Raw genomic sequence first — 20,133 nt, 5'->3', positions numbered from 1 at the left:
ATAAGGTAAGTCATGCTCTTACGAAGTTGCCAAGGTCCTTTTTGACATGCTCAAGCGCGAACACACTTGGAAAAGACCATCTCGGTTCGCTCTATGCAGATCAGTGCGCATCTCTTGCTAAAGATATGACCAAACGTGTTAAGCGGATCTTGAGGCAAGGCCAAACTGATGAAAGTAAAACTTTCCACCAGTCGTGCTGTGCGGCACTCCGAAGTGCTTTCATACTGCAAACGTGAGGCATTGTCTGTCTGAAGAAGGCAACTGCTAATATCATATAGCGACATATATCTGGCGTGGATGAAACCACACGATCTGACACCACCAAAAATAGAAGCCCTATATGAAGAATCGCTGGAAGAGGTTAATTGGCAATCATACCCCCAGAATGGCCTAATTAGAATGCCTTCCACCAAATTGATTGCTGATGAAAAACATCATCTATATACCATCGCAGCGGAACTATTGCCGTTTGTCCTGAGCGGCAATCCTGATGATAGTCCATTGCCTGGCTACACCATCATAGAAGCGAGCGCAAAGCATGACGGACTCCACGACATCGAGCAGCGATTGTCGAAGTGATACCAAGATCTCCATCCCGAATGCAGAGTCCGGAACATGGGCAAAACACCCATTGCTGTTCCGCTCGTTGACCTACAGTGAGTTTTTGAGTCTTCGAGATTTGAAGCTAATTGATCTCAGTCTCGCTTACTATGGTTTTATCATTATGGCTCAAGGCATCTTACTGGGTTCGGCGAGCACCGCAGATCCGGAATTCTCATGTGCCAAGGATAAAATCATCAACGCTTCTAATCATGTTGCCAGTTTGTTCCAAATGCTCCAACACATCACCAGCCAAGGCAATTTCGGAGTCTACTTCGCACACATATCCGCCATAAGCGCACTCATTCTTGTCCAATTCCTCACTGAACCGGGTGTCCCCGACATCTTTCATATACTGACTGTTGTATTGGTATGTGTCTCTCGGCGCTGGGTAATTGTGCGTGGAATTCTAAGGATGATCTGGGCTACACTCACACGGCATAAAGTGGAATGGTACCTCAATGCAGCCACCTCAAGCCTCTTCCATCTTGCTGCCCTAGAAGAGTGGGGCCCGCGAGAGCATCAGTTACTTAAGAAGTGTGCATATCCAAACTACGCTGAAGTGCACGAGAAAGGCCGAGATTATGTGGAGATGGGTGATATACTGCAAGAATATGCTTCTATGCAGATAAGTGGGAGCACAGAAGTAGACCCTTCTATTAGCCGGCCATAACCCTGAACGCCCTTCGAGCAGGGTTGATTTTATCATGTTGTTTCTATCGAAGCGATTTCTGATCCAGGAAGCCTGTTTCCATCCCCTGATGTGTACACATGGATTCGAGAGTCCAGTCATACAACCCTCTGCTTCGAAGAGATGGGGTAAGGCGTTGTTACTATGGCTGTGCGTTTGTTGATGGTTCGCTTACAATGACTTGCTCCAACAAGTGAGGGAGCCTTACACTGCGAGATGACGTTGAGAAAGTGGGCCGCTATAGACGCATCGCTGAGTAAAGAAGGACGGCAGGAGCTGGCTATGTCCACGGGGTGTTTGAGCTCCGCATTGCATCAAGACCATGTAGATCACTAAGGTTGTTCAACAAGGCTAGAGGCTTTCGAAAACTACCAATGTCAAAATCAAGTTCCGTGTACACGAGCTCGATAGCGCGTACTTGCGAGCTCATGATATTACCTATGCACTAGGGTGTCCTCAAGACTCGAGCTGCTGAATGCTGGAAGCTACCTGCTCTTACTCACGTTGCATGAACACGTGCAGATATCTACCAAGGAGTTTTACGCCAATTCTCTTCCGCTTTAAACCCTTCTTTTCTGACCATGTCGTGAAAGAAAGGGAAATAAGAACTGGCTGCCCGTTCTAAATTGTAGGCTTGATGGCTGATGGCGATTAGAGGTCGAAGGGTAATTTTGAGGTTGCTTGTGTATAGCTCTACCTAGGCTAGCGCCCTGAATATCACATCTGATACACTTCATAATTGGCGTGTGTGTCTAGCTCTAGTCGCGCTGTCCATGGTAGAATCGATCCACACCCTACCTCGGGAGAGCGGAATACGAAAAATCAGCTTGACAAGCGACCAGTGTATCTGGCACTGAACAGTATTTTCCGTGCAAGCCATGCACAGCTCTGTAGGAGGAAGAAGATTTGCGAGCTTGGAGACCCGTGAGGTCATGGTCGATCGCGGAGCTATATGTCAGGACGGATGGACAACCGCTGGTAGTCTGCAACGAGAAGAAGAACACCATCTCGTATGCCATGCTCAAGAGTGACGAGGTTACTCGAAGTAGTAAAGACCAAGAGCAGTAAGCTGAAGGCTTGATCTTTAAATACGCCTGAAGGCTTAGCAAGAAGAGCTAGTAATTAAGCTTACACGACACAACCACATCCTGATCAGCAAAATCGTCCAGTCAAAATGTGGCTCTACCACATTCGTAGGCCAGCCGGGTATGTCGATTAGGACAGGCATTAATGTCTCTTCGTAATTACGACTTGACCAACGGCCGGCCTTGTGAGGAGGTTCTGATGATGTGCTCTGATTGGCTGAAGCAGCACCTGCATTTGGCCCAAGGTGCAAAGTGTGTTTAATCTTTTGTCCCTGGGGAGGTACGTGGAAGCTGACAAAACATCCCATTGCAGAGTTACGAATTGCGTTCTATGGTGTCACAAGCACCGAGAACGTAAATCTACACCATGAAACCTCATGTATATCTATCCTGCCGACTCCTGATGAAAGTATCAACAGCAAATTCTTCGTGCCACCACTGAAAGACAACCGTCATGGGTGACTGTACCGCCTCTGGTTGACATATCGGTGCTTGTGCTTAGTCAGTAACTTCGTAGCACAAGAACTTCTTACCACCAGGACCAATCATTGTGTAGCCAGTGCTTGTTGGTGCAGAGGTGGATGGAGATGTACTCGTTGGCGCAGGCACTCCGCTAGTTGTTGCAGTGCCGGAAGTCGAGAAGGAGAAAGATGATGGAGCAGCGGTAGTTTCTGATTGCGACCAGGTGTACCGGCTAGTTGACACTGTAGCAAAGGTTGTCGGCTGTGCAGCACGAGAAGTTGTAGTGGTCGTTTTGCTGGCTGCCTGTGAGGTTCTTGAGGTGGTACTAGTTGCGCTGCTTGCGGATGAGATTCTTTGGGTAGTGGTAGTGCTTGAAACGACAATATTCTTCGTGGTGACTGACGCACTGATGCTGACTGATCTAGACGATGTAGCAGCGACCGAGGTGGAGGAAACTGGTCTGGTAGCTGGTGAGTTGCCACCACCACATTTCAGGACTGCCGGGCCAGGGATGGTGTAAGCCTTGCCACCGTTGTCTGGCTGACCACTGCTACCATAGATGCTGATCTTGATGCTTGGGTCATTCGCGTCGTAAGCACCTGGGAAGGAGACGGTATTGGTGGGTACACAAATGCCGGAACCAGTGACTCTGATACCAACACAAGACATGTAGAATTGCGCACCACCTACGTCGTATGCGCTGTGTAGAGCAATAATTTCACCGCGGAGGAGATAATCACCTGGCTCGAGGCTCGGCATGGAGAAGGACCATAGACCTCCGTTGGAGATGAGGGCTGTAGATACCGTTAGCCAAGTAACGAAGTGGAAGGGTAATCAAGACGTACTATCAACACCCCATTTGCCTGTGGAGGTATCTAATCCCTCTTCTGCTACCTTGAACCACTTCAAACCACTTCCATCGTCAGTCGCAGCATCGTCGACTTTGGCCATGTAGGCAATAACAGGTCCTTTGTGAGAGGCGGCGATCGGATCGTCAGCGTCGCCTGCCGTTGGACCCGAGATGGCGTGGTTCCACTGCATGCCAAACCTGTCACCTGGCGCAATTTCAATGACATTGGTGCTCACGGGGCTATGCAAGGGAGCATTGCAGATAAGAGCTGAAGAGCTAACATCTTGAATCGGACTGTTGGAAGATGGTGCTCGGACAGCGAAGAGGTGGCCTTGCGATACACCATTGACATAGCCAGTGTGAAAGAAGGCATGTGCAGAAACCGATGTGGCGAGAGCGCTGATGGAGAGGATGGCCGAGACGAACTTCGCGACCATTTTAGGTAGTGTTTTCAACTGTTGTCTGCTTAGGCGCCAGAATGAGTCGATGCTGGGGTTGTCGAATGAGAGGATACGAAAACCAGTCTCGAATCAAAAGAATATTTGCCTTGTCTGTATGAAAGAATGAATGAAGCACAGCTTCTGACTTTGAGTGAATGGACGAGAGGGGCTCAACCACGACTCTGTGCTGCTTGCTGGGTTAGTGAAGCAGAACGTTGACACCGACATCAGCTGCTCCTATATATTACCTTCAAATGAGCTGTGGGAGCAACCTCCTTGACAACCTCATCCTGACAGAGGGTCGTATGTCATGTGAACATCCTGAGCAATATCGCCTGCGATGCAGAACTCTTCGACTGATGCCAACAAGCACTCCTGGTTTTGTTGTGGCCATTTCTGAAGCCGAAAGCATGCTAGTCGCCCAAGTTGAAAGCCATTGGTGGCAAGGACAGCATGGTCTGCATATCGCTTAGAAGAGAAGGTATTGTGGCGGCAGGACAGAGGTCTCCAGATCGGAAGATATGGTAATAGTTTCAAGGACTACGAGGTGCTGGAGAAGGGTAGACGACGGACCTCGATAATCTCGGTACTAGTAGTTCATAAAATTAGTGCAAACCAGACATGGCAGCTAATGCTTGGCGTTTCACGTCAGGCCTAGATGCTGGTCAACGACAAGGCTGTGTCATAAAACGAGACAAGTTTATCGTGAAGAGTAATAGCCGATCACCTTAGACATGACCAGTCGGAGGCTGAAACGAAGGCTAAATGCTAAAGAACGCCAGGGAGAGGGCGGAAACACGATTTCATGATTCGCGTGAAAACTGCATAAGCTGAGAAACGGTTACATGCAAACTGGCTGGGTTAGCCGTTCTCATCCTGACAGTCAGGAGCATCGTGTTCTGAGGATCGACGCCTGGCCTTACCAGTCAGATCGTAACGACTTGGCATACCTGTCTCAAAATGTACAGTGTGTCCTCTTTTTCTTGTGACAGGCTCTGTTATGTCCAGGTCTCCTGCTTGTCTATCTGCATGACCAGCGCTCGCGGATCTCGCACCCTTCATAGAGGACCTTCGTGGTTTGGGTGGGCCAGTCTTCATGTCATCGCCACTTTGCTCGCTTGCGCTTGAGGCGGCTTGTGAAGTTGGAGATTTGGACCTTCGCTTGGGTGGTCTGAGAAATTGTGGGTGTGCTTTGGGTAAAGAGGAAAGAAAGTCTTCAGGACCAGCTTCATCGTCGAGTGCTGCCCAAATGTCTCTTTTATCAGTGACCAGTAGGCTGGATGGCGCGTCCGATGGAGTCTGGGAACGCTTTCGCAGCAATGGCGCACTCTCGTCGTTCACGCTCTCTCTATGAGATGATGGCGAGGTTGGCCCAAGGCTAGGTGGTCCGAAAGTACCCATACCAGGCGCGAGAGGAGCTCCAGGTAAACCAGCTTCATGGCCATGGGCAGAAGCCTCTGGTTCGGCATGGTCTAATCTCCAGGATAGAGCCAGGACACCAGCTAACAAAATGACAGTACCTAGAGCGACCAGCCCAGCATCCAAACCGCTAAGACGAGAACCCTGCTGGAAGTAGATAAGGCCGTCGAGTATGGCGATGATATTGTAGATGCAAAAGACGAAAGGATAGAGAACACTAGTACTGCATAGACGCAAGCCCAAGTGCAGATAGTAGAGCTGGATCAGAGCAAAGAAGACCAAGGCTAGCAAAATCAGCCAGGATTCAAAGCGATTGAACTGATTGCGGTGATCGACGAGTGTTCTGACGATTAATTCGACAGCGGACTTTGCCATGAGCAGGGAATGTGCCGAAAGAATACCAGAAATTAAGCCGTAGGACAAGCCACGAATGAGGCGAAGTCTTGCAAGACGTAGTTGCATAGGCCTGGGAAGCGACGAGGTAAATTGACGTTTCGGATGTGCAGACTGAGGGGATCCTGCAGATGAGGACGAACGAGGCCTCTCATGGTGGGTAAACCAGTGGCGCATGATGTGCCTGTGTGAGGAGTAGTATTTCAGCAGATACGAAAAGGCAATGGTCAGGACTGCGACGAAGAGGGTGGCTGCCATCCAGATTATGAAGGGCTTCTCTTTCAGTAGTGCGATGAGCTGAGAAAGGTTATGAGCGGGCTCGCCAATTGCGCCGAAGGTAGCGATCAAAGCTGCGCCTGCGCATGTTCCAATAGTGCCCATAGCAGAATACCTCGTAAATTGCTCCTTCAACAGTAGAGTGGCAAAGGCTGTGTTGAAAACAAGGCCAGAGGCTTGCAAGGTGGACAGAACAGGCAGAGGCAAGGTGGTGATCTGGATGGTGCTTCCGATCAAATTCGAGGACACGAACATGAGCATGCCAGCCTGCCATCTCGGCCGTTTCCAAGCGGGCTTGCGATCATCGTAGTCTTTCTCGTCTTCGCGTAGATGGGACTGTCGCTGGAGGGTCAGGCCTAAGCTCTGGACCGAGGTCGAGATTAGACCAACGAGGATGCCGACCTGTGCTCGTCAATTGGCATGCCATCGTAGTCAGTGGACGAACATACGGCAATGGTGCCTTGCGGCGAAAGGTCACCTAGCCCAGGCATCTTGACCTGTTTTGCGGTGAAGGTGGTGGGCAGACTTTAGCTAGTGCACCTGTCGGAAGCGACATCGTGACATAACATGTAGAGTTGTGAGTTACTGAACCATAAGGAAGGTGAATTACTTGTTGTTGGCTAGCAATGTGAGCTCAGATGTATATCACTGAAAGACAGTTGCAAGTCAGTATGGCCAGTAGAATACGCAGGTGCCAGAATGGAGAATCGAAATGGGAAGGTGACGTTGTTGTCGCAGCGCTTGGCTGCGGCTGCTGGATCTACTGCAGGCCTACCTATCCATGTCTGATTAGCGAATTCTATACAAGTGTGATAGCTCAATTGTTCTTCCTGAGCTTCAAAGTTGCTCAACTCTCTAGAAACTGCATTGCACCGTGTGTGTCTGAATCGGCTAAATTACCACAACTTTGAGAAGGGCTGGCAGCTGCGTCCTTCGCGACTTCCCTGCCTCGTTCAACCACGATAAAGCTTCGAGACTCAGAATCATATCTGTAACTAAACAGATCGTCTTGCCTCTACGGCCAAAAGCTATCCACCACCGCAACTATGTCGGCCCAAGCACTCTCGGACGACCAGGTAAGTCGATCGAGCCTACGAAGATATAACCCAAAAGAGGACGGGAGCTGATGTGTCTCAACGACAGGTCGCCCAGGAGCTTAAGAAGATGACCGCTTTCATCAAGCAAGAAGCCATGGAGAAAGCTCGAGAAGTCCAGCTCAAGGCTGATGAGGAATTCGCTATCGAGAAATCGAAACTGGTCAGACAGGAAACCCAGAACATTGACACACAGTACGAGAAGAAGTTCAAGCAGGCTGCCATGTCTCAACAGATCACTCGCTCTACCGCTGCCAACAAAACCCGTCTGAAGGTACTGCAAGCCCGTCAGGAACTCCTAGATAAGCTCTTTGAGGACGCCAGGAAAAAGATCGGCGAAAAGAGTAAGGACGAGGACTACGGGGACATTCTGAAAGATCTTATCCTAGAAGGCATGTACATGCTGTACGAGCCCAAGGTCGGCCTCAAGTGCAGGAAAGCCGACGTCGACAAGGTCAAAACAGCCGCCGAGTCTGCTGCCAAAGAGTATGAGCAAAACACTGGCGACAAGACCGAGGGCGTGATAGACGAGAAGGACTACCTACCAGAAGATTCGTATGTTCTCAGTTGTTTCTTTTCAAGGTTCAGCACTGACTTCAAACAGGACTGGAGGTGTCTTCATCACAGGCAGCGGCGGTAAGATCGAGCTCGACAACACCTTTGAACAACGGCTGAAGATGTGCGAAATCGAGGCTCTCCCTACTGTCAGAAATACCCTGTTTGGCGCCAACGAGAACAGACATTTTACCACTTAAATACTTGTCAATCCACGTCTCTAACAACCAGCATCGGCGTTCGTCTTGCATCACTATCTGGCAGGCTATGTTTCGTAGCCAGATAGACGGCTCCTTGTGGGATGGGACCAGGGTGCTACAATGAAGTATGCTGCTCGCTCTATAGCCGATCCGGCTATGCCCAGCAAGAGGTACACCCACTGCTCTGCCATAGCCAAACTTCCTTTCCTGGTGGCGATCTGTATCAGCGCGTGCTGTTGATGTGTCTACTTCTTACTCAGCGGATGTGTCAGCTTATGATAGAATGTTTATGAGATGCTCGTTCATCGCAAAGATCGACTTAACGATGTCCTTCCCGTATACCCCGTATACTGCTTCGACCATCCTCCCTTGTTCTTCTGGCTGTGTCAAAAGTGTGCTTTTTTGTACACAATTGATTCCGCTAAACAGTTCAGAGAGGTCATATACCATTATACATGCTGAAGGTCTTCTAACTTGTCTAACTTATTTACCAACGGTCGAAGATATGCCGCATAAATTAGAACTCTGGTACCATTTCAACATGACCAGTCTACAATACATGATAGCTACCGCCATGGCTCAAGGTATAGCCGCTCGACAAGTAGAGCGACATTCACATCTTTCAGACCTTTTTAAACACGGACAATCACCGCACGATAAGGGGGACAAACACTACGTGGCATGATTTCACGTACAACACCTACCAACCTGATCCATTGCGATTCGCTTCTTGAGCAGGTCATGCTTTATACGTTTGCAAATCTTCCTCAAGTCATCGTGTCCGCCGCGAGGTGGTCCAGCCTTGGTCTTTGTAGACCCCTCTGTAGGGAGTGGCTATCATGCTCCTCAATACTTGCCAGTTGTCGTTGGAAGGTGTAGTGGCGTGCTTGACCTTTTGGGAAGCAGGAGCTGCACGGGGATTCGACCAGCTTCCGTATGCTCGCGCACATAGCTCTTGCCGTTGCCTGCCTGCGATCTGACGCGCTGTCTGCTGGAAGGAGCTTGATGGCTTGACTCTGCTTGATGGCTGTCTAGATCTCAGCGGATCTCCTTCGTATCTCTCTGTGTAGGAGGATAGTCAATAGTACCTGGTGTTCCTTCGTATTTAGCTTGTCTTGTATCAATAGCTGGTCACGCCTTCTGCTGCTGCTTGTCGTGATTGCCAAATGGTATCCCAGTGATGTGCTCAAATAGATCTTCTCGTTTGTAGCACTCTTCTTCCTTCTTCTCAACACATTCCACACAGAGCTTCTGGAAAAGTTACGTTACTCATTCAACCTCCTAAGATTTGCTCAATTGTTGTACTTTGCCTATACTCAAATACTATGAGCTTCTAAGCGGACACAGACTGACCTCGTTGAGAAGAGCATCGCCATACCCAAGCCTATTCAGCATAGAAGTTGACTTCTCCTGCCGAGTAAGTAGTGTTGATAACAGACACACTTGTTCTCACTAACCAGGAACATAGTTCAGCATGGATGAATCCACATCTCCAGTTCAGTGCTGTTGCCCGCGACAACGTCGTCAGCAGAGTCAGGCAATGTGACAGCGTGTAGCATGTCACGTCATGTCATCACCCTCTGCATTTGGGTCCGACAATCCTCAAGTGTGGCCCCGTCGTCGACAACCATCTTGGAGCTTCCAAAAGGCTATTCGATTCAGCAGCACACACCGATGTTCTCTTTACCAGAGCCCTCGTCACCGATACCCTCTTGTTTAGGTCTGCAATGCCAGCCCTGCTGAGCTTCAAAGCACAAAAAGGTAGGAGCAGGATGATGATCAATTCATATCTGAGGGTTTCGGTCCGATGATGAGACATATACTTGTTACGATCTGACTCTCCTACTCGGCCATGCGCTGACTCCTACTTTTTGGCTTGTCCAAGTACTTATAGCTTCGCGACGATTGCCAAGACTGTTGCCTAATGGTACCACGGTCGACGAGTGCTCCACTGAGCACATTTGGACTTAAGCAGAAAGTCTTGACTGGTAGGTACTTCCCAGTCCAACATTTCGCATGTATATCCTAAATCGAGCTTCAGGTCATTTGCATATTGAGTCTGTCAATTGAAGTTTGCTGGAAAGATCCTGGGAGAGAGACATGGTGACGGAGTACGGGAGCATGTATGAGGATGGCTCACATCATTTCCTCGTCAAGAATATAATACTAGGAGCGTGCTGGTAAGTGTGCTCGTTTTCCATGGCTGATATCGAAAAATGGCTCGTATTGACTTACCCTTGAGGTTTTGTTGTTGTGAATAGGTTCTGGTCGATTGAGAATCGAGTAGCAGTTTCTGATTACGTCAGTCAAAAGATCTTTTCGCCGGCTCCAATCAATCGCCCTACAGCACGTTGAAAGGCAACGCCAGCATAGTGTGACCTGAGATTCCTTTTGGAGTCGAATGACAACCAACATGCATTGATCAGGCTACAACCCTCGCAAATTATCTAATCCACAGTCTTCTCAATGAGCTCGATGTCGTATTTCTCCTTCAACTCGACAAGTAATGGCTCGGCAATATCCCACGTAACGGGCGCCAAAATGCCCTTCTTGTTAATCTTGCCATCCATCACCTGCTGACAGGCAACAGCACATGGCACACCGACCAATTTAGCCATGCTCGAATAGCCCTTTGGATCACCATAATCTACCAATGTGCTCGTCCGTGTCTCGTTCGTGCCGTCTGCCCATTGGATTCCGAACTTGTGCTGCAGCATGACCATGTCACGCTCACCAGGCTCGTACTGGCACTTCTCTTCTAACGTTGCGCATAAGGTGTCTAGCGGTGTGCCTCGTGGAGTGATCGGCTTGTCTGAGAAGATACCGATCCACTTCAGACCAGAGATAATCTTGGCTTTCTCTTCATTGTCGGCGAACGAGGTCGCTGAGCTGATTGCCCAGAGCAGATCTGGCTCGCTGTGAGAGGTTGCGCCGACGATTTTTGCAGTCGCTTCGGCCCAGGGGATTGGTTTGTCGGAGAGGAAGTCGCGCTTGTCTTCGGAGAGGAAACCGATGTCGACGAGGACTTTAATGAATTGTGGGAAACCTTGGTATCTCAGTGTTCCTCGTACTAACGTCTTGGCTTCGGGGATGTTGTATTTCTCGGCGAAGGGTGTGCTGTCTCTGTTTCCGTATGCGACAAAGGCGAAACCTGGATAGATGAAGTATGGCTTTGCGCTTGCCATTAGTTCTGGACCGCTGTATGTCACTGTCTGTCCGTCTTGGTAGAACGTGGCTGTGTTTCTGAGAGCAAGGAGTACACCTCTACTCGACCAGGAGAATTTGTAGCCGAGTGGATTGTCGCTTGCTTCGGGCGCTGGAAGACCACCGCAGAAACTCTTGAAGGAAGTGATCTTTCCGCCTGCCTTGTGGACTTCTTCGATCGTCTTGACTGCGTAGAGGTGGTCAAGGCCTGGGTCGAGACCGATCTCGTTCAGGACTGTAATTCCTGCTTCTTTGGCTGCAGAGTCGAGCTCCATCATGGCGGGAGAGACGTAGGAAGTTGTGACTACGTTCTTCTTCTTTCGGATTGCGGACTTGATCACGGCTGCGTGGAAGGTGTAGGGGATGAGAGATATGGCCAGGTCGACCTTCTCCATCTCGGCGTCAAGAGCGGCATCATCGTTGACATCGAGGGAAACTGCTTTTGTGTTGGGAATGCCAGAGCTAAGTTTCTGTGCTGATTGAAGTGTTCTGCAGGCTAGGAGTTGTTAGTACAATCTCACCACGATTTCCTCTCTCACTTGCTATAACTTACCGACTGTGACCTCAACGCCAGACTTGGCGAGAATCTCAACTGTAGGCTTGGTGACGAACCCAGCACCAAGTAGAAGAGCTTTCTGACCGGTCGTGGTGGTGGTTGCGGAAGTCCCTCCAAGGTTCAGTTTCTCCTGAATCGACGATATAAGTGATGCCATGTTGCGCAATGTGTTATTGCTTTGTATACAAGATTTTTAGAGAAGTCGTAGTGATCGTATCTTTGTGTATATTTCCCGAAATTTTAATCCCCAAGCAAGCACACGATCGTACTGTGTTTCTGCAGGGACAATTTCATACCCCACTGATGCAATAATCTCAGGGCGACTTCGGAGTTGTGCGAGGGGCCGTACACGTGAAACGCGCTAGGGGATATTCTTTCCGCTCGGCATTTTCGCAACGCGTCTCTACACTCAATACAATAATGTATAACTCATCGGGGAACGTGAGCGCAAGTATATACTGAGGTGCTTAGAGTATTGCGGAAGTTTCGACGTTCCAAACTGCATGACCGAGTCGCACCGCAGCGAGGATATCTATTGGATGTGTGCCAGAGCGAAAACCAGCTTTGTGAGCTTAGACTCTGAGTAGTCGGCAGTGCCGATATACAACCTCCTTCAAAAGTGTCAATGTGATGACTTTGGGACTCTGACAAAACAGAAAGATCTCGTTCTTTGAAAGAGACCGTCCATACCAGTTGGGGACAGGTCTACGTGCTTTTGTGCCTGATTAACACATCTTGTTCCGAGTCGTTATTCGAATGATGCACTTTCACCCACTCCGGTCAAATATTTGTGCATACCATAAAAAGTGTAGCCTTGAGGCAGCCTGGCTGATATTGCAGATCGAGGAGAATGCGGAGATGAAGGGGTGTCTCCACTTGCAGAATGCTCTATTGACCGAATGACTTATAGAGTCTGATGAACCTTCGTGATAACTCACAATTCGTATCTGACCTCAGGACAGGTAGTCAATAACACCAGAAGTCGAAATCCAACTACTTTCACCTACCAGGAATGGCGACCGAACAGCTCGCTGAATGGATACACAATCTGAATTACAGCGACCTACCAGACTCCGTGATTGAAGCAGCAACCCGTTCATTCCACAATTCATTGGGCTGTATTATTGGCGCAGCAGGCCATGAAACAGTCCTGAAACTGAATCGTATGTACAGATATGAAGACCGACCAGCACAATGCACTATATTTGGTCGATCGCGATTTGACGGATTCCACCGGGAAACTACTATCTCCAATGCGATATCCATCAACGGTGTTGCGTCTCACGTGAACGACTATGACGATACTCATCTTCAAACAATCATTCATCCCGCTGGCGCCATCGTCGTCGCTCTTCTCGCGCAAACTGAGTCCTCGCCTGACTGGGCCTGTAATGGTGAGGAATTTATCACTGCTGTCGTTGTCGGAATCGAAACCTCTTTACGACTTGGTAATGCCATCTCGCCTAATCACTACAGTGCAGGTTGGCATATAACAGGTACAGTATCTCCCATTGGTGTCGCAGCTGCAGTCTCAAAGCTTATGCACTTAACCCTCGAGCAAATTGTTTATGCTCTGGGAATTGCCAGTACACAACCTGTTGGACTACGAGTGCACTTCGGCACAGACACAAAAGCTCTTCATGTCAGTCGTGCCGCACAAAGTGGTCTACAAGCCGTCGAGTTGGCACAAGGTGGGTTCACTGCAGCAGTCGACGCTCTCGAAGGACGGAGAGGCTGGGTTGAAGTCCTTGGGCATGGCGCGAACAATCTGAACGAACAGATCAACCAGCTGATGCGACTGACTGAGGAGGCGAGAAACGGCAATCGGCAAAGTACCGAAAAATGGGAGACCGAAAAGAACACCTTCAAGCCTTTCCCTTGTGGCATCGTCATCCACCCGATCATCGACGCTTGCATACAGTTACACAACGAGCAAAAACTCAAGGAGAAACTTGCCACGATCAGTTCTATACATCTACAAGTCCATCCACTTGTCCTCGATCTAACCGGAAAGAGAACACCACAAGACGACCTCGAAGCCAAATTCAGCGTCTACCACGGTGCCGCCATCGGCCTTCTATTCGGATCCGCAACGCCCGCTCAGTACAAAACCAAGGTCGTCCAAAGCCTACAAGTCATTCAGATACGTGACAGAGTAACAGCAGAAGCGAACGAGAAAATTCGCAGCGACGAAGCATTCGTGACAATAAGATTGACCACCGGTGAAGAGATCACCAAGCACGTCGAGCACGCTGTTGGCAGTCAAGATCGGCCGATGACAGACGAAGAGCTCAGGGACAAATTCAGGAAACAGGTCGAGCCAGTGCTTGAGGCTGAACAGGCGGCCTTGCTTGAACGGTTGGCGTGGGAAGTGAATAAATGCGGGGATATGTCTTTGATTATCGATGCTGCGCAATGAATTAGACCTAGGTTAGAGGGGAACACTTTGCTTCGGGTCAACGGGTCGGCGAGCAATATGGTGTGGGACCCAGACATGACAAAGGGAGCGGCAAGTGGGCTTGGATAATAGTTTCAGTCAATCGCCGTCAAGGAAGAGACGTCGCAGGAGGTGAACTTGACCTTCTTAAAGACAGCACAACCGTAAGGACTTCGCTTCGTTGCTCCTACTCTAGCAGAGCCGTCCTAAGTTGGTCCACAATACATGAACGAAAGGCGAAGAGAAAATTCGAACCCCTGCTATACTACCCTATTACCTCCACCATTTCTCAATACCAGATTCACAGCAAGTTCTGCCACTGCTACACCACTACGTGCTTGAGTTTCCACCGTCGAAGCACCAATATGCGGCGTCAGTATGACGTTCTCATGGCTGAGCAGCGAGCCGTAAACCTCTTGAGTCGGTGGCTCAACTTCCATTGCATCAAGTCCTGCGCCTAACAATTTGCCTGAATCCAGAGCCTCGAGCAAGGCAGCCTCGTCCACAACACCACCTCGAGCACAGTTGAGGAGGATGGCGTCTTGTTTCATTTGCGCGAACTCTCTACGAGATATGAGGGCAGTTGTCGCTTTCGTTAATGGTACGTGAAGTGAGACTACGTCTGCCTCTTTGAGCAGGTCTCCCAGATCATGAACCTGTCGCATTCGAGACCCGAAGATATCTGACCACGAAGAGCCCTTGTGATTTGGGTCGTATGCGATGATGGTACCTTCCATGGCTGCGAACCATTTCTTAGCGAATGCTAGGCCAATGTTGCCCATGCCTGCGATACCGAGCACTTTCCTGGAAAGACTTCTGCCAAGAGTTTGACTGCGGATGACGGTCCTCCTGTCTCGTATAGCTCGATCGACCTCACAAACTCTTCTGGCAAGACATAGTGCCAACGACAGCGCGAGTTCTGCGACAGCTTCGCTGTTCAGACCAGGCGTGTTGTATACTTCCACACCTGCCTTGACTGCTGCATCGAGGTCGATATTGTCGACGCCCACACCTTGTTTGACGGCGTATTTGAGCTGGCTATATTTCTCAAACTCTGAAGTTGTTAAACGTGAATCGCTGCGAAGCATGACTGCATTGGCTCGCTCGTAGATAATTTCTTGCGAAGAGTCAGGCCGTACCAGTACTTCGACTTCATCGTTGTTCTTCAGCTTAGCAAGAGCTTCAGGATGATAAGGGTCCAGAACGGCGATTGTTGGCTTGATCATTTTTGCAATCGTGGCGGCGTTGTGGTTGAGTATTTTCGAACAACCTCTAGCTGTGTGTATGTCTTGATACTAAGTTCGGATCAGACCGGTTGAGGTAGGTGGAGTCAGGTGCGGAAGGTGGACTCGGCCCGGATGTTTTTCTGAAACGATCTCAGTCCTCCTCATATGCATGCTCACCACAAGTTCAGGCCCTGTTTACCACTCCTGCGCGGATCTCCTCCGGATCTCATCACAAAAGAAAGCTCTGGCAACGCGAGTTCGTCGGCAGTTCCTCGAGTTTCGTAGAGGTACTCGACCCGTATCAATGTTAGTAAACAGCATGTAATCAAAACCAAGTCACCACACATGCTGGTCAGCACATCAGGTACGACAATTTCTGATGCCCTTCTTAGCATCCTCATAGAGTGTTCTTGTCTGAATCAGCATATAGGCTTGAAGCTGCAGGAGGCAACGAGGGAATTCTGTCCACAGCCAGATCGTAAATGTATGACAGCCAGCTCAGCACATATACCGCACATGGAAACCTACCTCGATTTCTTGCGCTGTCAATCTCATGATAGATGCCATACCGAAAATGCAGTCGTCTTCATTTCATGTTGTCGAATATCTTCAGTACTGTTCGTGGGGAACCCAGGAACCTGCAGGTCAAGTCTTCAAGTGAAATACGCACGATTGTCAACAGCGTTTCCATGACTCACAAGAGCACCGCAGGTGCCAACATCTGGCAAGAGCGTTCTGAAAGTCGTAGTTCTATTTGATCACACCAATGCAGGAAAAGACGATATACCTAGCTCGATCGGAGTGAGGTCGCAGAGCAAATTATAGCTCGGTACACAGATCTAGTACACTCGACCTTGAAAGAAGTCCCGGCGAGGAGAACAGGCAACCACTGTAAATTCGACTTGGAAGTCGCGTTGGAATAACACGAAATTGACGCGAGCTTGTAAAGATTTACGGTGGTCCGTATGACCAGCTACACAGCTACACAGACACCATCGATGACTTCAATACAAACATCAATCCCTAGATAAATAGTGACCGAGTCATTGGTGTGAACGAGGTTTTGACAAATCGAGGTCAAGTCTTTACGTGTCAGAATTGCCACAGAGATGTATACTTGAAACATGGTTCTTTAGTTATGTACGAAGTTCCCAGGATCAATCTATGGTTTAAGAATACAATTATCAGTTGACCTCAACTCTTCGCCATTTTCCAACTCAACGTAACTCAACTTTTTACACGATTCCATAGAGTTTCTTACATAACAGGTAGCATCCAAGAGCGAAAACGAACAAGAAGCCAGTGATGCCCCAGAACCACCACAGACTATCGACATCCTGACCAGGTACCTTGACGTTCATACCCCACATACCACAGATGATGTTCATCGGCAAGACAATCGTACCAAAGACAGTCAACTTACTCAAGACATCACCGGTCTGCTCGGATCGCTCGTTCATGCGGATGCTGACCTGCGCAAGGTAATTGCTGTGTGCTCGACTAAGCAGAGTTTCGTAGTGGCCAAGATTGGAAGTCATGGTTAAGATGTGGTCCTGAATATCGCCAAGGTAGAGACCAATTTCACTTTTGGGTGCAACGTCCCATTGCTCGTTGCATCGCTTTGCGAAACCTTTAATCACATCTGCCTTGGTTCCGAGTAGGCGGTAAAGGCTCATGACTTTCTTTCTGGTCTCACCCACTCGACGCAGCATGTCGTATCCACTAGTATCCCGCTTATCTTCTCCTTTACCGAACGGCAATGAGAATGAGAACGTACTAGATTTGTCATCCTTAATACCATTCTTCTCGTTGTTCTCTTTCTTTAGCTTCTCATCGCCAGTCGCGTCTTTGTTGACTGCAAAAGCACCTGGGGTGTAATCCAGCACAGACTCGTCGATGTCATCAACTTCAACCTCAATATTGTGGATCATAGGCACGTAAGCATCAGTGATATCATCGATCATGGCGTAGCCTACCCAGTCCGAAGAAAGGATAAGATAGTCCTTGAGTTGTCTGATTCTCCGTCTGACATTTGCGGGATGTGGTATTTGTCCGAAATGGAAAGTGAGGATGCCATATCGAAAGACGACGATGTACACATTGACTGGTTCGAGATAGTCCTCGGATTCAGTATCTTGCTCAAAGGTACGATAATTGATGAAGTAGTAATTCTTGAACAACTCCACCTTTTCTCGGGCTTCTTGCATAAGAATATCCTCTTTGGTCAGTGGATGCAATCCAAAGGCCTTCTGAAGGACAGACATTTCGGCGTCGGTGGGCGACATCACATCGAGCCAAAAGGTAGGACGAGGGCCATACTTCGTTGGCTTTTCCTTCTTCTTTGGTGCGGAAGTAGATCCAGCGTTCTGTTGTGCAAGTTCGCCATGGTCAATTGAACGAGCCTTGCTGGGCGCACGAGAACCCGAGCTCGACTTGCCCTGCTGGCGGGTGTGGCGAGCCGACTCGAGTTGAGATGGTTCTTGAGATTGAGATCGCTGTTGAAGAGTGCTAACTTGGCTTAGTCGGGATTGAAGGTGACCAGATTCGCCTTCTCCATTCTTGGGACTGGTAACGCCTGACGACTTTGCACCATTGAGAGGGGCAGGAATCGAGCTTAAGTCAGCATCGGATTCACTCGAGCTTGACTCATCTAACTCGGGTGGCTCGGGGATGAACAGCTCCCTGAAACAACCACCTTCTGGAACCAGTTCGGAGATTGTGGCCGCGTGAATTGTGCTCTCGAATTCTTCATTGAAGTAAGTATAGCGCAAAGGAGCGGCCTCCTCGTCTCGATGCCAAGCTTTGGGCTTAGAAGGACGTAATCTGCCTTCAACCATGACAGGCTCGTTGATACGTCTCATTCGGCGTTGATCTGCGGCCCTGTCCTCCTTCTCTTCCCGAGACCATTCGTCCAGTACCCAAAGCTGTGGCCATTCTCGCTTCCTCCTCCGTGGACGACTGTAGTTGGTTTCGTCCCTAGAACCAGTTTGTTCAAAGTCCTCCTCTGCCATTTCGGACATGGCCTCAGAAGGAAAGCAAACATCCGCATCAGGACCATAAGTCATTGCACGTTTATGGCGGGTCATGCCTTCTGGAGCAAGTCGAGGGCTTGGTGGAGCTGAATTTGGGTCGCCATCCAACAGTTCCTGTCTGTCAATGTCGATCAAAGCATCTCCAGCGAATTTGTTCTTGATGTTTCGAGAGCTCGACAAAGATCTTTTCAAGAAGCCGGGTTCAGGCATCATGGGGTCATCGGCTGCCCCAACATGTGGACTACCAGGAACAGAGGGCGGGTTATTGACGTCGTAAGGAAGATTGTCTGAGTATTTTGGAAAGGAGTTACCAAGATTGCCCATGTTCGATCGTGTTCTTTTCCTGGCACCAGAGGATCTACTAGAACCTCGAGTGTCCGAACGATGCATACCATATCCAGATTGAATGACTGGACTTCGATGGCTCTCAGAAATCAAGGGGGTTCGGTCGGTCGGATCGTCTTCATCAGACTCATCTGAGTGTCTAGAAACAGTTCTTCGACGAGCGTGGTGACGGCTATCGTGACTACGCTGTCTCGCACTGGCACCAGCCCTCTGAGCAGCAAGCACATTGAGACGACTCTCCCTTCTTTGTCGCATAGGTTGATGATTACGATGATCAAGTAACGCGTCGCTATCCACACTTTCAGTGCTCCTGTTACTTTTTCTCTTGTAGAACGACTCCCCTGGTCGCATGGGACCACTATCTTGTTCCTCTTCGTCGATGATGTTGTCCATGTTGCTAGCTATACCCGAGGTTTCGGAGGGAGGAGCGGCGAACGACTGTCTTCTGTTCCTTCTCTTCTTTCCACCACGATGTCTACGCTTCTTGGAGGGACCTGTTGCAGACGAGGCAGTACGGGCACCTTGAGCAGACCCGCTCCCGTCTTCGGCAGGCAAGACGTTCAGAGCTGGGCGAGTTGTTGATGAATCTGTCTGGTCGCGTGCTCCAGTCATTGATGCAGAAGACTGCGCTTTGAGTGGCGGAGGTAGAGGCTGCATGATAAGTTCCCGACCTTATTGCTCAAAAGGCAACTCCGCTTCTGCGTTCTCTGCCCAAGCCGCTAATCAATTGCTTGAGCTGGACGAGCGTGGTATGTTACCATGTGAACCTTGAAATCGATGCAGTGATATGTCAGATAGTGAAAGCTCTCCTTCTCAACACGTGAACAACGCCTTGGTCAGACTCGGGACCTCCAAAGACGATGACGATTGGCAAGCACAAACAAGCTCGAGTCGACAAGAAGTTTGCAGAAGCTCCACTGAATTTCGTCTGTGGCTTGTATGTGAAAAGTCTTGGGGATTGGTCGAAACCTGTCAATCACCGTTTCGCTGACACGGGGCCTTGCTTTGCTTGTGACACGCTCGGCAGGCACGGCTTTGCTGAATGTTTGTTTATTGGAGAGCACGTTTCTACGAACACTCCGCTGGTGGTTCGGAAATTCCTCGACGCATCGTATGCCTGAGGCAGGACTCGCACAGGATTCAATGTTTGACGAATTCGCACGCATTCCCTCCAAGCCTTCCTCTACGCGTTTCGTACCTCTTCGCTCCTCATCATGCCGCTATGTCCTCCGTTACTGCACACGCTTCCTGCTTACACTCCCACCTCA

The 20,133-nt window shown here is 49.4% G+C and overlaps 8 protein-coding genes across 8 annotated transcripts; 3 read left to right on the top strand and 5 right to left on the bottom strand.

The window, feature by feature from the left end:
- Nucleotides 1-615: 615 nt before the first annotated feature.
- LTR64_005337 (uncharacterized protein) lies at nt 616-1,273 on the top strand (the record flags this gene model as incomplete). Its single annotated transcript, XM_064899676.1, has 2 exons — nt 616-656; nt 700-1,273. 2 exons carry the CDS (start codon nt 616-618, stop codon nt 1,271-1,273), a joined length of 615 nt encoding a protein of 204 aa, XP_064752988.1.
- A 1,601-nt stretch (nt 1,274-2,874) lies between these two features.
- LTR64_005336 (uncharacterized protein) lies at nt 2,875-4,125 on the bottom strand (the record flags this gene model as incomplete). Its single annotated transcript, XM_064899675.1, has 2 exons — nt 2,875-3,632; nt 3,684-4,125. The coding sequence occupies 2 exons, from the start codon at nt 4,123-4,125 to the stop codon at nt 2,875-2,877; spliced, it is 1,200 nt and encodes a 399-aa protein (XP_064752987.1).
- Nucleotides 4,126-4,989: 864 nt separating this feature from the next.
- LTR64_005335 (uncharacterized protein) lies at nt 4,990-6,707 on the bottom strand (the record flags this gene model as incomplete). The annotated part of the gene is made up of 2 exons (XM_064899674.1): nt 4,990-6,618; nt 6,666-6,707. The coding sequence occupies 2 exons, from the start codon at nt 6,705-6,707 to the stop codon at nt 4,990-4,992; spliced, it is 1,671 nt and encodes a 556-aa protein (XP_064752986.1).
- A 555-nt stretch (nt 6,708-7,262) lies between these two features.
- Nucleotides 7,263-8,065, top strand: VMA4 (V-ATPase V1 sector subunit E; the record flags this gene model as incomplete). Its single annotated transcript, XM_064899673.1, has 3 exons — nt 7,263-7,292; nt 7,360-7,865; nt 7,915-8,065. 3 exons carry the CDS (start codon nt 7,263-7,265, stop codon nt 8,063-8,065), a joined length of 687 nt encoding a protein of 228 aa, XP_064752985.1.
- Nucleotides 8,066-10,512: 2,447 nt separating this feature from the next.
- Nucleotides 10,513-11,982, bottom strand: LYS9 (saccharopine dehydrogenase (NADP+, L-glutamate-forming); the record flags this gene model as incomplete). The annotated part of the gene is made up of 2 exons (XM_064899672.1): nt 10,513-11,765; nt 11,823-11,982. The coding sequence occupies 2 exons, from the start codon at nt 11,980-11,982 to the stop codon at nt 10,513-10,515; spliced, it is 1,413 nt and encodes a 470-aa protein (XP_064752984.1).
- An 855-nt stretch (nt 11,983-12,837) lies between these two features.
- LTR64_005332 (uncharacterized protein) lies at nt 12,838-14,244 on the top strand (the record flags this gene model as incomplete). Its single annotated transcript, XM_064899671.1, has 1 exon — nt 12,838-14,244. The coding sequence occupies one exon, from the start codon at nt 12,838-12,840 to the stop codon at nt 14,242-14,244; it is 1,407 nt and encodes a 468-aa protein (XP_064752983.1).
- Nucleotides 14,245-14,522: 278 nt separating this feature from the next.
- Nucleotides 14,523-15,488, bottom strand: LTR64_005331 (uncharacterized protein; the record flags this gene model as incomplete). Its single annotated transcript, XM_064899670.1, has 1 exon — nt 14,523-15,488. The coding sequence occupies one exon, from the start codon at nt 15,486-15,488 to the stop codon at nt 14,523-14,525; it is 966 nt and encodes a 321-aa protein (XP_064752982.1).
- Nucleotides 15,489-16,723: 1,235 nt separating this feature from the next.
- On the bottom strand, nt 16,724-19,477 carry MNR2 (CorA metal ion transporter; the record flags this gene model as incomplete). Its single annotated transcript, XM_064899669.1, has 2 exons — nt 16,724-18,807; nt 18,913-19,477. 2 exons carry the CDS (start codon nt 19,475-19,477, stop codon nt 16,724-16,726), a joined length of 2,649 nt encoding a protein of 882 aa, XP_064752981.1.
- Between the last annotated feature and the right edge of the window lie 656 nt (nt 19,478-20,133).

This window comes from Lithohypha guttulata (genome assembly GCF_036872675.1).
Source record: "Lithohypha guttulata strain CCFEE 5908 chromosome Unknown scaffold_4, whole genome shotgun sequence".
Taxonomy (NCBI): Eukaryota; Fungi; Ascomycota; class Eurotiomycetes; order Chaetothyriales; family Trichomeriaceae; genus Lithohypha; species Lithohypha guttulata.
Note: the sequence above shows the minus strand (reverse complement) of the source record. Positions and strands in the feature narration are given on the sequence as shown.